Genomic DNA, 17,889 nt, shown 5'->3' with positions numbered 1-17,889 from the left:
TATTATTTGTAGAGGAGCCTCTCTACAGGTAAGAGGTTGCATATTATTTGTAGATGAGCTACTCTACAGGTAAGAGGTTGCATATTATTTGTAGATGAGCTACTCTACAGGAAAGAGGTTGCATATTATTTGTAGAGGAGATACTCTACAGGTAAGAGGTTGCATACTATTTGTAGAGGAGCTACTGTACAGGTAAGAACTTTACATATTATTTGTAGACGAGATACTCTACAGGTAAGAGGTTGCATATTATTTGTAGAAGAGATACTCTACAGGTAAGAGGTTGCATATTATTTGTAGAAGAGCTACTCTACAGGTAAGAGTTTGCATATTATTTGTAGAGGAGCCTCTCTACAGGTAAGAGGTTGCATATTATTTGTAGAGAAACTACTCTACAGGTGGGGGGTTACATATTATTTGTAGAAAAGATACTCAACAGGTAAGAGGTTGCATATTATTTGTAGAGAAGCTGCTCTACAGGTAAGAGGTTGAATATTATTTGTAGAGGAGCTTTTCTACAGGTAAGAGGTTGCATATTATTTGTAGAGGAGTTACTCTATAGGTAAGAGGTTGCATATTATTTGTAAAGAAGTTTCTACGGGTGAGAGGTTGCATATTTTCAAAACCTCTATTTTATTTTACATCGAAATAATATATTTTGTATATCTAGGTGACTAACTATGCAGAATCAACCAAAGGAGATCGTTGTGTTTCCAAATATGATTGTAAATATGAATGCGAAGAAAAAGTTCAGTGTCGAACAAAGTAAGTTTTTTTTTCAGTGATAATTCTCCAGAAATATATTTTTACTTTTTTATAACAATTGGTCTGTTACGGTTTGCCTCAAAGTGCCTAGTCGAGCTCTGTAACCAATTTTTAAATAGATTGAAAATAAGTATGGTTGTAGTTTTTCGTTTGTTTATTTTATAGTTTATTTAGGTTTTATTGAGTATTTACTAAGTAGCTACAACTGGTTAAGGCCCCGCTGGGTCAGGAACCAACACAGTGATCAGGCATATAAAAAATTATTTCAAACATTTCTATGATTAGATAGATATAACTAAAAATAATAATATTACTTATTTCGTAGGTATGAATACAAATGCACAGATTTCAAGAGACAAGAGTGCAAGGTACAGTCTTCCATTTTTAAGTTTCTGTTTAAGACATTTTTAATTATGGAAAAGATAATGGTTATTGAAATAATTAAATAAGTAGGTAATAAAGTGCCTAAGATCAAACTGTTAAATAGCTCTATTTTATTTAAAGCTTTACGATTAATTTATTTAAGAACTTAAAATACTTAGAATGTTTGGCAAAACGTGTGCAATGGAAAGCGGCGCCGCAATAAACGCAGCTCACCTGAGGAGGAGGACAACCATAGTAATCCAGTTGCCAGGATTACAAGAAGTGTGGACAACCATAGTAATCAAGTTGCCAGGAGCACAAGAAGTGTGGAGGGCCCACAGGGTCCACCCATAGTCAGCAGTGATGATTCTGATGTTACATTGAGTAGGGTTAAAAGGTATATGCTCTCTTTTTTAAAATCTTGGTTGAGAGTATCCAAACTTTGAATAATTATAATCTAGAGTGGGGGTAGTTTTGGGTTGTACCTTAGATACTTTTGCTAAATATTGATGGGTTGGTTCAAACTAGCAGTGTCTTAAAATATATATTTTTTCTAGATAACAGATGATTTTGTTTTGATTTCAAGCTGTTGTATATGATCAGAGCTATCCCATTCCAGAATATTATTATTATATTATTAAGGTTGATACCTACAGAGGTTGTGTATGATCAGAGCTATCCCATTCCAGAATCTTATTATCATATTATTGAGGTTGATACCTACAGTAGTTGTGTATGATCAGAGCTATCCCATACCAGAATATTATTATCATATTATTAAGGTTGATACCTACCAGGATACCTACAGTAGTTGTGTATGATCAGAGCTATCCCATTCCAGAATATTATTATCATATTATTAAGGTTGATACCTACAGAGGTTGTATATGATCAGAGCTATCCCATTCCAGAATATTATTATTATATTATTAAGGTTGATACCTACAGAGGTTGTATATGATCAGAGCTATCCCATTCCAGAATATTATTATCATATTATCAAGGTTGATACCTACAGAGGTTGTTTATGATCAGAGCTATCCCATTCCAGAATATTATTATCATATTATTAAGGTTGATACCTACAGAGGTTGTGTATGATATCAGAGCTATCCGATTCCAGAATATTATTATCATATTATTAAGGTTGATACCTACAGAGGTTGTGTATGATAAGAGCTATCCCATTCCAGAATATTATTATCATATTATCAAGGTTGATACCTACAGAGGTTGTGTAAGATCAGAGCTATCCCATTCCAGAATATTATTATCATATTATTAAGGTTGATACCTACAGTAGTTGTGTATGTATCAGAGCTATCCCATTCCAGAATATTATTATCATATTATTAAGGTTGATACCTACAGAGATTGTGTATGATCAGAGCTATCACATTCCAGAATATTATTATTATATTATTAAGGTTGATACCTACAGAGGTTGTATATGATCAGAGCTATCCCATTCCAGAATATTATTATTATATTATTAAGGTTGTATATGATCAAAGCTATCCCATTCCAGAATATTATTATCATATTATTAAGGTTGATACCTACAGAGGTTGTATATGATCAGAGCTATCCCATTCCAGAATATTATCATTATATTATTAAGGTTGATACCTACAGAGGTTGTATATGATCAGAGCTATCCCATTCCAGAATATTATCATTATATTATTAAGGTTGATACCTACAGAGGTTGTATATGATCAAAGCTATCCCATTCCAGAATATTATTATTATATTATTAAGGTTGTATATGATCAAAGCTATCCCATTCCAGAATATTATTATCATATTATTAAGGTTGATACCTACAGAGGTTGTATATGATCAGAGCTATCCCATTCCAGAATATTATCATTATATTATTAAGGTTGATACCTACAGAGGTTGTATATGATCAGAGCTATCCCATTCCAGAATATTATTATTATATTATTAAGGTTGATACCTACAGAGGTTGTATATGATCAAAGCTATCACATTCCAGAATATTATTATTATATTATTAAGGTTGATACCTACAGAGGTTGTATATGATCAGAGCTATCCCATTCCAGAATATTATCATTATATTATTAAGGTTGATACCTACAGAGGTTGTATATGATCAGAGCTATCCTATTCCAGAATCAGATCTTCCATTTGCCAGTGAAACTGCAGGTATGATTATATTTTAGAGTAGCTGTATTCAGGGTCGTTCAAGGGGGTGGTTGTATTTTTTTAGTAAGTTTGTCGACGTTTAAAAATTTACCCCAAAAGCATTCAAAGCCAAAAAATTTTATCCTTCTCCCTGAGAAAAAAAAGTAAAATGGGTAAATTCAAAATAGAAATTGAACAGAAAACATTTTTTATATTCAGGACAAATATTTGAGTTTGCTTCGCCGCCTCTGAGTAAATCATGTTGGAGAAATGTTAGAAAATGTGAGGTAAGATAAAAACAATTAGTTTACTCTAAATTTACTAGCGGCTTCGCCCCTAGCCTCTAGGGGCTTTTTTTCTAAAGGTTCAGGGGAGAATTTTAAAAATTTTGTTTACATTTTTTTTTAGATATTTTCTGTATTTTATAACATTTTATAACTCTTTATATCATTTTATAACTCTTTATAACATTTTATAACTCTTTATAACTTTTTATATTTATTTATATTGATTTATATTATTTAAAACCCTTGGATTTTTCTTTTTTTATTGTTTTTTAAACTTTCTTTGCCATTAGCTTATTTGGGGCTTCGCCCCTACAGGAGAACGAAGTTTTCACAATCTTTTTGAATTTGATAAAACAAAGTTTAAAAGAAGAAGAAATTTAAAAAGAAGAAAAATAATCGAAATATAAAGAAAATATAAAAAAGTATAAAAAAATATAAAAATTTATAAAATATATAAAAATATATAAAAACATAAATGATAAAAAACATTAAAATTAGAAAAAAAATATGAAAATTTTTTTTTTGGGGGGGGAAATTTTCATTTTTTGGGGGGTAGGGGGTGTCCCACCCCCCAAGAAAATAGCTTAAAACCACCACAGGACCAATAGGTATATACCCTGAAGAGTAGAATCCAATCCGTTCAGTGGTTACCGAGATCTTAAGCTTTAGACGGACGGACGGACGGACAGACGGACAGACAGACAGACATCATTCTACTTTGTATTATAGATAATGTTTAGATTTTCAATAGAGGACAACTTGTTCATCTAACTGATATAATCGTCCATTTCATATTAAAGGGAAGGGTACGGACAGATAAATGGTATAAAGCCACCAGAGACTTAAATTTTAAAACTAAACAGCTTAATCTTTATAGATTAGGATTACAAAGCTTATAATTTTATATTTTTAGCTAGAAATGATTGAACGTAAGGCCCATTGCGATTAATATAAATACAAATTTTAGTGGAAGAAGTACCGATCCCAGTGTCGAAACGTGCCAACCAAGTCCTGTGACGATAAGACAACCAAAGTGTGCAAGAACAACTGTGACAGAGTTTATTACTGTTTCAAGTGTCCATCTGGCTCTGCACTGGTTACCACGCCCAAACCATCCGTAGGTAAGATGGGTATATAGTAAGGAGCGGAGGGGACATTGGACTGTAAATTATACTTGTATCCAAAGTTTTATAACCAGTCTGATTCGTTGGCTTAAAAGCTTTGCATACTTCTATTAAAATATGATTGGCTGGTTTAAACGAGCATTATCAGTTTGATCATCATTGGGGATGTAATTCAATTTATTGTCTAATGTCTTTTCTCTGGTACAAAAAAAACAGTTAGAAAAACTGAGACTGATATTATTTTTTTTCTTACTTATTCATAATGTTTGAATAAAATATCATTATTCTAAAATTTAGCAAAAATACAGAAAATGAAAAACTTAAAGTATTATGAATTGAACTTTGTTACTGGTGCAGGCCAAGGGTTACCTGCCCCTGTACCCTCCCCTGCTCCAGGTCCCCCCGCCCCTCCACCACCTGGACTCTTCATAGGCCCGCCTCAACCTTAGAACAGGTCCTTGGCTACCGGCTTTTGATTCCTATGGTAGATAAGTAGAATATTTTTAGATTAATATATTCAAATAATATTCTTTTATATATTTACAAAACAAACGAATAATAAAAGAACATTTTTTAAACCAACAAGATATAGAATGAGATATACAAAAATTGCCCAGTTAGTGCGTGGCTGTTCAACTAAAGAACCCCTCTCCATTATTTTGAAATAAATTGAAAAAGAGGGAGGCGTTAGGTTATATTGTGTACTGGGTTTATTACTTTTGGTCAGGTTAGGTTATATTGGGTAATGGGTAATACTGCAGGGTTAGATCTCCCCGAAGAGTTAGGGCCACCACAGTTGTAAGGCATATAGAAGAAAAAACTACCACCACTCCCCATTATTTTCAATCTATTTCAAAAATAAGAAGGGGTTGGTCTTGATAGGCACTTTTAAAGAACACACCGTGCTATGTCATATAAATAAAAATTTATTTCTCCTTTTTTGCAGGACCCCCCGCTCCACCTCCAGCCGGCACTTTCATAGGACCGCCAGCACCACCAAACAGGTTCGACAGCTTAGATATCGACGTTGTTGATGTCAAGACACAGAATAGAAATTTTAAAAGAGGATCTAAAAACCAACGCAATCAGAATAATAGGCGCAGTGGCTCAAACAGAAGACGTCGACCTTAATTGTGAGTGAAAAAAAACTTTTTTTGTTTTCAGCACTGTTTTACTGTGCTAGTTAAATGTTTTTTTTCTTTAAACTTACATATCTACTCAATATCATTAAAGGATAATTTTTTTACCTATTATTTTTTCATCAAATTTGTCTATTTTTAGTTTCATTAGCAAGTTTCAACCATATTTTATTAATTGTGATTTTATCTGTTTTCCAATGGTTCTCGTTTAACTTAATTTTTACAGCTCTTTTTATCTTGCTATTATAACATGTTGTTTATCTCAAATGAAAACAAAAGTTACCAGTAAAAAAAATACACATACCAACCATCATACTTAAAGTTACCATTTAAGCTTCCATTTTTGTATAATGCCATACCTTTAGATAAATTATATATATCCTTTTCTGTACTTCAAAAACACATTATGATATAATACAACATATATGTTATTTTATTCTTTTTCATGTTAAATCTAGTATATTTTACTAGCGTTTGAATATACAGAAACCTTATTAAGATCCCAAATCCGTGAACACTTGTGAATGTCCTTTGTTATCAACAAAAATAGATGTAAAAGCTTACTATAAATAATGAATGATATTAATAATGTTGTTTTTATCAGGGCCTGGCACCAGCCAAATAAGCCGCTAAGTTAATTGAAAAACAGGGTTATGAATCCAACTGGTTTTAAATAAAATATAAGTCAAATTAATAGCGGCTTGTTGGCGGCTGACTTCGGCTAGATTGCGGCTGCCATGTCCTTTTTTATATTGTTTATGTACAATAATACAACACGTCTTTCTACAGAATAGAGATTGCATTTTTAGATACGGAATATGGAATTTGTAAACAGTAAATATTAGACAAAGGGATGTTGCATCTCAAGAATATGTTATTGCTCCAAATTTTCAAGCCAGACAAAAAGGGAACCTTCTTACTGACCCTGTTAATTGGAAACTTTGGTGGGAAAATATAACATCTTGAGTTGCACTTAAGTAGAAAAACTTTTAAAAATTCATTTCATTAAATATGAATAATCAACTTAACGATTATAATTATCATGTAGTAAAATTTAGTAACTTTTCAGTTGCAATATTATCTTTAATGTAATATAGATTAATAAAACTTATTATCATTGATTTTAAAAATAATATCATAATAATAACAAATCCTATACAAAATTTAGACTAGACTAGTAGGGTTTCTATTGCTTTGCATTTACTTAATACCCTAATTCTTATGATAGTCAGAGAAATTCTATAGGATTTAGACTATTAAATTGTAATTTATTGTTGCCATTTAATCTTTCATCTTAAAATAAATATAATGTGATCCTAACTACTTAAATAAACCGGTGAAATATTATTATAGCCATATTCATTTAATGTGATTTTTAAAGATTAGATTTTTAGATAGGTAGAGCTCAGCTTTTAGATTATGAATTTAATTGTTTGATAATCTTAAAGATTTTGAGAAAACTATTTTGTATATTACAACCTGTAATCCAATTAAAAAGCAGCGGTGTTTTAACCTAAGTAACAAATATGTAACAAACAAAAAACATATTGTTGGAAATTTTAAAAGTTATTAATAACCAGGGAGGGAGGGGACATTGGACGGTAAATTATCATGTGACCGATGTTTTTAAACGATGCTATCTTATTCGTTGGCTCAAAACTTTTGAGTGTTTTATTCCAATTTGATTGGTTGGTTCCAAACCTTTAGTTTTTAAATTTTTCAACCAATAGTTTTAAGCAAAAGAATAATCTTTTATCAACATTAACAATATGTTTTAATTTATAGTCCATTGGCGTATCCCTCATCATCCCTGCTAATAACTTACAGTTAAATGACACATGATATATTATATTATTCCAATATTATTACAATTTTTTTATGTTAACCAATTATTACCAATATAAATATATTCAAAATATTCTTAAGATTTGTTCTTTAATTTGACGTTTTATAACATTTAAATAACGATTACCTCCAAAACAAGCGGCGTTAATTATCCGAGAAAAAATTGGGTTTCAATTCTTTTCTTCCCTTTTTCGAAGTCTTTCTTCAAATATGACGTGTTAATTTGTTAAAGCCAGATTATTTCAACTACAATTTAGAAAAAAGGGTCAAGGACGTCCAAGATATTTATATTTGGGAGAGGTAGAAAATTGTAAATAATTTTTTTTGGGGGGGAGGGGTTAATCTTTAAATTATACAGGCAAGGACGTCCAAGTTTTTTTTCTTTGAGTGAGAAGTTAATAATTACAAATCTAAAATTTTGGAAGCGGTAATCACCCCCCCCCCTTGGACGTCCCTGAAAAGGTTTACCTATGTTTTTAAATGCATATGATATTTTGCTACAACTTGAACACTGTACTTTTTATTTTATCTTCCTTGTTTTATGAGGAAACATGCATATGAATTATTTCTTTAATCGACCGCGCCTGAAATTTATTATAATCCTATCTGGCACATTCCCTTAAAGTGCTATGTTAAGCACTGATATCACACCACCCTCTATTTTTGGTGAAAATAAGGGAGGAGGTTGGTTTTTCATTGTTCATTACTTGAGGTCAGGTTAGGTTTTATTAAGGGTTAGGACACCACAGACATAGGCCACGAAGGGTATTACTGAAGTTTTTTTTCATCTGAATAGACAGTAGATTACAATACTAATCAATTTTTCATTTCTACGTCATATTATTCGTTGGGTCTAAGAGTTTCAACCAGTAATTTTAATCTTTAAAAGAGGTAATTTTGTCTATCATCATTGGGAACAATACTTGCATCGATGTATCGTCCATTGCCTTATCCCTGCAGATCCCTGGGTATCTACTGCAGTGAAACTAAGCTGTAGCATTAGTAAGATGATTATTCATAATAATTTTCAAGGTGGTCTTGTGTAGGGAGGGAGGGAGGGGACATTTGGCGGTTTATTACACTAGTCCCCAAAGTTTTATAATAGGGTTTTCTTATTCGTTGGCTTAATAACTTTTGGGACTTCAATTGTATTTTGATGGATTGGTTCATTAACTTGAGGGTCCAAACATTTCTACAATTAATTATAATCTACAGATGGGGTAATTTTGTGTATCAAAAGAGATGGGGAAAACCCCCTTTTCTCCCATCTCTTTTTTTCTTCCCCCCTTCCCTTTTTCGGGAAAGAAAAATATGACGTAACTGGAATCATGTTCCGCAAAATTAATACAAAATCGGGAAAGATTGTATTGTGTCTGGGGATGTATATAAATTTTAGATCCCTGGGTCTTGTGGCACATGGGTATGATTCAAGAACTTTAAATATAAATGTGAGTGTTTATTACTAGCTTTTCATTTCCTTTTGCCATGCTTACTCTTCTTTATGGTTAGGGAGAAATACTCCTTAGGCCCTTTTATAATTATTTCAAACAATCATATTCGTTATAAATCTGGCCTAAATCTTGCCCTTTCATATCATTGATAGTTGTAGATATTATAAAGTTATCTCAAATAATAAAAGTAAGTCGTAGCAAAGCTACTCTATAATTTTAAAGTTTTTTGTCTATGTTCTGTTCCTAACAATAAAGATAAAAAATTTCATTCACAACTGTTTAGGTTTATTTGGTAATGACTAAACAAGATGATCCTTAAAGCTTATGATACTTTTTCGAGTGTTGCTTTTCCTCTGCACATAGGGGTCATATTTGAATAGTTTTTTGTATTTTGTAAAATTATTTGTTCAATTTACCAAATGTCATCTAATACAGAAACTATTTAATTCAAACCTATTCATTTTATTGCAAACACAATTACATCATATTATTCAAACGTATATTTAAATCAGAAGACATGGTTTTTATCAACCAACGGTTGGAAAGTCCGAATGGTGTTTCTACAATTATTTGTTTAGATAGCTGTTATATTTTTTTAAAAATAATGAAATAGATTTTGATTAATTTATAAAAAAAAAATCACGTAGGCAGTAATTAGAAAGACTTTATAAAAATGAGTTAAAATGCGTTTTTGAATACCAGCGGCCAAGCCACGAGAGTCCACTTAACTACATTTAAGCATAAAGTTTGTAATTTTGATAATATTTGTGCAAATGTTATGCGAGCAAAAGAAAATGTATGTACACAAACAATTTAGTGTTGAAATATATTCTTCCTATCCTACAAAGGTTTTATATTTACAAAAAAAAAATATGTGGGATCCAGTCACGTGCACATGAATTTGCCAAGGATTATGTGCCTGGAGATTGGGGGGGGGGGCTTTTATACCCAACTTCTTACTTTCTTTTTTTTAAATAGAACTATATTCTCAAAATATTTATCGAGACACATGCTTTTAACTAACTGGAAATATTTCTATATCTTCCTAATGCTTATAATAGAAAAATTCATCCCATACTGTAATTATACCAACTAGGAATAGTCTTTTATAAGAGGAGAAAATCTGCCAACTGCAAAAGTGACGAGTGCCAGCAATTTAGGATGCTCTACCATGATATAAACATACCGTAAAAACATTACATTAGTACCAGTCCATACAAAACTGTAAAAAATATATCTTAAAAACCAATTATATAGAAATCAGTTTATATAGCTATATAAATAATCTATTGACTTATTTTGATAGCTAAATTTTTAATTCACAAAAAAATTTAAGCTGTCTCATTTTTACAGGGAATAAAATAATATAATTTGAAATAGTTTGAATAATCTTTTGACATGCTCATAAACAAATTGTTAAGCGCTGGCAGGATTTTATTATGGATGTGTAAGTGTGTACTAGTCTATATGGGTAACTAGTTTTCTCTCTGTGTTAAATGTTATTTTTTAACAGGCAATGAAACTTAGCTTCATTAGTTTTGGTAGTTTTGGAGGAATAACAATTTTGGGAAAGAAATGGTTTATGTTACAGCGTAAATGGAACCAATAGTATAAAAAGAAAATTAAATCCTAGAATTTTAGCAAAACTTTTAAATGAGTTTAATTATTTAACATCCTAACACTTTTATTACAGTGAAAAAAAAGACATATTGACTACTTATAAGTCATTGTCTAGATGCGTAGCATCTCTACATAATATATTCCTAACATAATTTAATATGTTTTTGTTTCAGTTTAAATTAGAATATTTGTCTATTTCATGTTATTAAAAAATATTTACCAAATTTTGAATATATCTAGATTAATATGAAAGGATATTTTTAATATTTGGCTTTGGATTAACTATAACTTTAAGAAGTAAATATTTAAAAGTTATTTCCCTCGACTAAAAAAAATTAAAGCTGTTTTAAAACATAATTGAACAGTTTTCCTAAAATCGTGTATAGATTACCTAACAAAAACTTAATAATTTGTGCAAAAAAATTTTGGAAGATTAATTAGAATATTTGATGTAAATTAAAGATCCCCAAAATTACAGAGCCCCGCAGTGATGGAGATAGAAACCTCTGGTTTTTTTCTTCAAAAATTAAAAAAAGGGGAAGGTGCTTTAGCTAGTACATTATTAAAAGCAATAATTATTACATAAACCATAATATTGTAATTTGAAATATTATATGTATAAAAAAAAGAATACCAATCCATTTATCCCTGTGATACTGGAGTAAAAAATGTGCACAGATGAATAATAACCCGGATTGAAGAAAAGCGTGCAAATCTAAATAACAGATCCACTTGTAATAAATCTATGCTCAACTGAAGAGTAGATTTCTGTTCATAGAGTGGCCAAATAGCTATCTACCTTTTCTATAAATTTTTGTAAATGGTTCCTTGTTAATTTTTATGTGTACAAGCAGCTACGATCCTAGAGGTCTCTAGTGGTGATTTTTCTAGAGAGGTTGGCGGTACCATCCCCCGAAATAGTTAAAAACCTTCCCAGGACATATTAGAAGCTACCCTCTGAAGGAGAACAATATCGGTTTAGCGGCTAGCGAGATCTTTACAGGCAGACAGACAGACATCCTTTTTCTTTATTATATGTATTGTATATACAACAGAGATGACAATATCACTAAAAGCGAAGCTATACAAAACAGACAGACTTATGAACATCGAAAAAATATGTTTTATAATGATTAAGTGAATACAACAAATACTGGAGGCATAATTCGGACATTCATTTTAAGAAAAGCTTCGCCTATAATATAATCTGTTCACACTATACTTTTCCCCTTCTACAGCTTGAAATAGTTTGAAATAAATTGAACATCATATTACCCCTCAATATAATATTTTTATTCTAAAGTTCTCTTATATCTTTATTTAGTTGTACTTCACAGAAAACTTTTTTTACTGTATACTTTTTGCTTTCATTAAACATGCAATGATGCTTTTTTAAACTGAATACAATCATTAAATAATTATTCTAAAACCTCAGCAAATAGTTAAGTTAAATAAACAAAATTTAGTCTCTTAATGTAAATATTAAGTTGGGTTATAAGTTATTTTAAGAATTAAGAGAAGATTTTAAATTTAGAGTATGTCCAACCATACCGCCCGTATTCAAAGCGTCCAGAATGTTCATTGAAACATGATATTTTATAGCTTTTTAACTACTTTTATCTCATTTTATTAGATTTTTGGAATATTGATTCCTAAGATGATTATTCACAATGCTATTAGCTAAATATAATCATGTCTTACAATAAGAATATTTCAAATGTTTTGTCTCACTGTCTGATTTGTAAAGCTTCACTTTTATGGATGCTGCTTACATTCTTGTTTACTATATAGCTTAGGTTGAATATTGTAACATTGAAAAGAGGAATTTCATGTTCCCATTACAGATTTCACAATTATACAGACAGACCAATGATGGTGACTTTTGGTGCAGCGTCGTTTCTAAAAAGTAGGTAAATTTCCCTGTAGTCTAGACAGAAAACAAACTTTAATGAAATCAACTATTCAAAATGAGACACGCTTTTGTAATTTCTAAGATTAATACATTTTCTCGTATTTATTCGAATCCGGTGGATAGGAACCGGTTCTCATCCATACGAAAAAAATATGTCTAGCATCGTATCATATCCAGCTTTCTACGAATATAAAAATGTACAATCATAAGATTAAAACCAGTTTTTTTAGCCGGTGCCTTTGGCACCTCGGGGCTAAAAAAAACTAGTTTTAATCTTATAATTGTACATTCTATATCCGCGGAAAGCTGTTTATAATACGATGCGAGAAATAACTATTCTTTAATGTCATTTTCATAATTAAAGCCGTGTAGGTCGCCCCATTATAGGGTTACTCTTGATTAAATCGCAATCGATTTAATGATACTTCTCTTTGCAATACTAATATTAGTTTTTTAGTTACTTGACAACTATATAAGGCTTGACTGTGCTTTTCAGAAAAGATGTTTTAGTCTATTATGTGAACTAAAATATTTTTTCAGTAAAGATGTGTTCATTATTGAAAATTTGAAATAATTAGTTCATAATATTGAAAGTGTAAATATTAATTTTCTTTTAACAGTACAAGAGACAATGTGTACAAAAGTCTACAAAATCCTTCATAAATCCAAAATTAGGTATTCAGATACACCAAAGATTATGTATATAGGCAGGCATTGGAGATAAAGGGACAAATAGATTAAAAGTAAATTAAACATCTCACAACATTTATGAGGCTACAGTCGTAGTATTTTGTTTTCAATTTGTATTGAGTGAAAATTTTAAATTTTTATTGGCCCCTGCTCTTACTCTCTGCCCTGGCTTATATAGATACACTGGCGTGATACACGGTGTTTACAAATATCTTAAACACTCAATTTTATAAACACTTTAAAAAATATTTATATTTAAATCTATTATAATCTATAGATAGGGGGATCGTCCGAGCAGAAGTCGCAACCACATTTTAAAACTATCTACATGACATTGGATGTTATAATTATACTAACCTACGAGTTCTATCATTAATAGGCTTAATAACTTGACAACTTTTAATAAATCTTGATTGGACTATACAAACAAACACTGTTCAAACTTTTGAATTAACAATTCTTATCTTCAGAAAAGGAAAGTTTGTGATGAAATATAAATAATTTTCAAATATTTCATTATTTTTTACCGTGTGTAGAAAGTTTGTCCAAATTTGGTGAAGAATATTGTATAGTTATCAATTTTGTTAATCAATGCATGTTTAACATTAATGTGCATTATTTGTTCACAAGCAGGGATTGCGAAACATTTTCAGGGATTTTTTAATCAATAAATAAATTTAATGATTTTGTTATATTAGTTTTTTGTTATTAATATGATAATATCTATAGCTGACTTATATCATTATTTACAGTGGTTTTATTTGTTTCTCCCTTAAGATCTCACTAAGTGCCAATCTGATTATTTTATAAAATTAAGTGTGAATAAAATTTCTATTCCTATTCCAAAATCTTTAGACTCACACATGTTTTCAGACAGCTTTAACCTTTAAACTTTTATACTGAAGCATTTTTTGATAAATGTTTCAAAGGCTTTCCTTTTTGTGTAAGGTCTTTAAAAAGTTTCATGCATGTCAAGCTTATTATAAATTTTTTAAAAGTAAGGCCTAAGGCGGTAATTAATTTTTAGGTTTTTCTACTAGAAATTTATAAATATTATGTTATTACAACTTCTTCTTTTGAGGTAGTGGGGGTCGAATTAAACCCCTCACCACCTCAAGTTTCCCTAGAGGTCTCTAGGGCCGTAGCCGCTAGTATATACAATACTACTAAAACAAACTTCAACTAAAAGTAAGACAGCATCGTAAATTCATATGTATCTCTGCTGCCTGATTCGTTTTGGATTCACTCACTACTCAGCTCGTATTTAAGATAGAAAGTTGTAATATTTTTGAAGATTCATTATACGAACAGGCAAAAGTGTATTATATATTTTGTACATAAGTTTTTCGGTTTTTTTTTAAACTTTGTATTTTAAATCTATATAATATGTACATACATATGATATATATACATATATATATTCATTAATTCATTTAAATCATTAATCACACATAATTCATTAATTACTTATCATAAACTATAGCCTAGATATTTTTATCAGTCTTTTTACACAACCAATCATCCTTACCCCCAAAGAAAATCATTTAGCATGTTTTTGTGGAAGTTTTTATACTCACCCTCAGACAAGAAACCTTTCTTTTATAATCATGGGAAAAGAAATGGTTATGTTGGTACCTTTTTAAAGGGAGAATCAACATCATATTGTTTATATATCAAGGCTTCTGTGGAAAATTAGAAAAATTCATCCGTCAACGTGGATCTTTAAGGATAAGACAAGGACGAAGTTGATGCATAATGTAATATGTATACTATGATAGACAAAAGTATCCTTTCTAATCATTTAAAAGGTTTTTATTCTTTTAAAATACTTTCTAGTATTCATTCGAATCCGGTGGATAGGAACCGGTTCTCATCCATACGAAAAAACCATGTCTAACATCGTATTATATCCAGCTTTCTACGACTATAAAAATGTACAATCATAAGATTAAAAGCAGTCTTTTTAGCCCGTGCCTTCGGCACCTCGGGGCTAAAAAAAACTGGTTTCATAAAAAATCTAAGAAGAAATAATTTTAATAAATTTTCTTCTCCATAGGTTCCTGAATAAAACCCATTGATTTTGTCTGATGATTCAACATCTTTATATTTTGAAAAGTCATTCTACAAGCATATAATAACCTTTTAATAGTTCAATTATTAGTAGCGAGGCTATTCTATTTCGCGTGTTGTCATTCTTAATGTGATTATAACTCTTTAATATTTTGTACAGATTTTAAATCTGGATAATAAAGAGATTTCTTTATTCAATCCTATAGGAGATGCATATACTCATCTAATAATCAAGTTTTTGAAGTCTCAAATTTAATAAAGAAAATTTAATAAAGAAAATTCAATTAGTAATATAAACATGAAAGACTTAAGTTTTCTATACGCTTCAGAGCCGGTTTAAATTGGGTGAAAAATATATTGATGTTCAGTAAAAAATAAGAATTTATTATGATTACTTCTGGTTTTAAGAAATAAAAAAGTACATTGGATGAAAATAATAAATGCTGATGAACAGAATTACTCCTTCTGTAGATTTTTTTAAAAAGTTAAATTTCAAGTTAGAACCATCCTTACAAGATCTAATAAAACTGCTCAAAGTTATAGAATTAGAGAATGTGTTTATTAAAACTTTGGGTACCAGTGTTATTTACAGAACATTGTCCCTTTCAAAGTTTCCCTGTGGGGGTATACACTGGTTGTAATTTATGAAATATATCTAGGTATAAATATTTTAAACCTTTTTCTTTTCACATCAAATCTATGCTCCTAGTTCATTAAAACATTGTATAAGGAAATGTTTATCTCATATTTTATATTATCTTTTTTTCTCTTCTACAATATATTTAATCTATTATTTTCTAATCTCCTTTTTCTTTTTTTTCTTCTCTCTTTTCTCTTCAGCTCTTACTTGGCAACTATCTATCTTTTTTTCAATTTTTGTAAGTTGAAATAACTTTTCTTCAACAAGGCTATGCTAAAAAAATCAAAGACTTTAGAAAAATCGTAAAGGTTTTGAATACCTAATGCATAATGAACCAGCAATGTTTACAACTTGTAACATAATATTATCAAGAAGATGGGTTCAAAGGACCGTTTGTCTTACTGATGACAGGCGAATTAATGCTTCGATTTTGTTCAGTTGATATTCTGTAATGTAAGTTTTTCTCCAGTTAATAGATATTTTGAAAACAAAATCAATTTAGCAGAACTATAACGGATTTTTGCACTTATATTTTTTTTTAATTCAGTACTTAATTTTTTTACCGATTAAGAAATCAGATACAGCCCAAATGACAAACTTTCCTAGACAAAATTATTATACAATTACATTTTTAAATTCATAACAAAAGGAAAATCAAAGGCGAGAAAATATAATTTTGGTCATAATTTGGCCAGTAAATTAAATGATTTTATATAAATATATTTTTTTTTATATTTACAAAATAATAGTTTTAAATATTTTTCTAGGAAAAACCCTAAGAGACATTGCATCATGGTTGGATTAGATATATTGTATTTTAAAACTTAAGAAATCACCTGAAAAATTATTTTAATGAAACCATAGACAGAAACAAACTAAACCCATAAAGCAGAAAAATGACCTAGGAGACTAAAAAGGTATTATCTCTAAACCGCCAGCCAAACCATTCCTGATTTTTTGATGAAAGGTATGTTACGTCTTCCATCACTTTTCTTCTTATATATCATAGATTTAAAACAATTCAATATCGGAAAGATCGATATATTTCTCTTTTGTTAAAATTTAGTAAATTTGTGTTATTGATTTATTATATTTATTATGCTAATATGTTATATAAAAAGTAGTAAGGTTTTTTGTGTGTCCGTTTAGTTTTCGCTAACCTCCGAGTCTCGTCCTTTTTATTTGGTATTTGAATTAAGTCTTGGATTGGATTTGGGCTATAGCGTAACAATATATGGGGGGGGGGGACCCTATATTTTTAGAGTTTAACAGGAAAATTGTACTAATACATCCCTGATCTTCAGGAAAATGATGAAATTCTACTTATAAATTAACTAGATCTAGAGTCGTAATCAGAAAATAGAAACAATAAAAACACAGCGCAGGACCAATCCGTTAGAACAATACATATTTTGTTACGAAAGGAAAGTTTATTTCTTAATATATATGTTTTTTACAAAATTTTAACTCTTAATATTAGAAAGAATTATATGTGACTAAATAATCGTCGGAATTTTTTGTGTCTGACAGCACAGCTACGACATTTTCAAAACCATGATATTCTTAATCTATGGTTGCAACTCATTTGAATATTATTATGGATTCAATTCAACCTCACCAAATTTTGTATCCGTAATTTCAAATGAAACATAGTTTCACAAAACATTATATGTAAAGAATAAAAAGACATAACGAACATTGGAAAGATATGTGACTGAATATTATATACCTGTTACTCAAAATACACTTTTTCGAATCTAATTCTTTTGATGACCTAAAAGGTTACTTTAGGGGCCTAGAAATACATGTACACAACTTTATTTCTTTGT

General features: G+C 30.1%; 1 protein-coding gene across 2 annotated transcripts in view; it reads left to right on the top strand.

Annotated features, from left to right (window-relative positions):
- LOC145311690 (uncharacterized) overlaps positions 1 to 7,757 on the top strand; it is a 76,133-nt gene extending 68,376 nt beyond the window's left edge. The window contains exons 5-12 of one of the 2 annotated variants that reach the window (XM_080150658.1): positions 671 to 765; positions 1,091 to 1,133; positions 1,308 to 1,525; positions 3,224 to 3,303; positions 3,502 to 3,569; positions 4,537 to 4,690; positions 5,051 to 5,147; positions 5,640 to 5,775. In XM_080150658.1, coding sequence (XP_080006784.1) covers positions 671 to 765; positions 1,091 to 1,133; positions 1,308 to 1,525; positions 3,224 to 3,303; positions 3,502 to 3,569; positions 4,537 to 4,690; positions 5,051 to 5,142 — 750 coding nt within the window. In that variant the 3' untranslated portion in view covers positions 5,143 to 5,147; positions 5,640 to 5,775. Of the gene's footprint in view, positions 1 to 670; positions 766 to 1,090; positions 1,134 to 1,307; positions 1,526 to 3,223; positions 3,304 to 3,501; positions 3,570 to 4,536; positions 4,691 to 5,050; positions 5,148 to 5,639 lie in introns of both variants that reach the window. The other variant, XM_080150657.1, reaches the window with a different exon arrangement.
- Positions 7,758 to 17,889: the final 10,132 nt, after the last annotated feature.

The sequence above is a fragment of the Acartia tonsa genome, chromosome 2, assembly GCF_053477335.1.
Source record: "Acartia tonsa isolate MP-2025a chromosome 2, ASM5347733v1, whole genome shotgun sequence".
Lineage (NCBI taxonomy): Eukaryota > Metazoa > Arthropoda > Copepoda > Calanoida > Acartiidae > Acartia > Acartia tonsa.
This window is presented reverse-complemented; position numbering and strand designations above follow the sequence as displayed.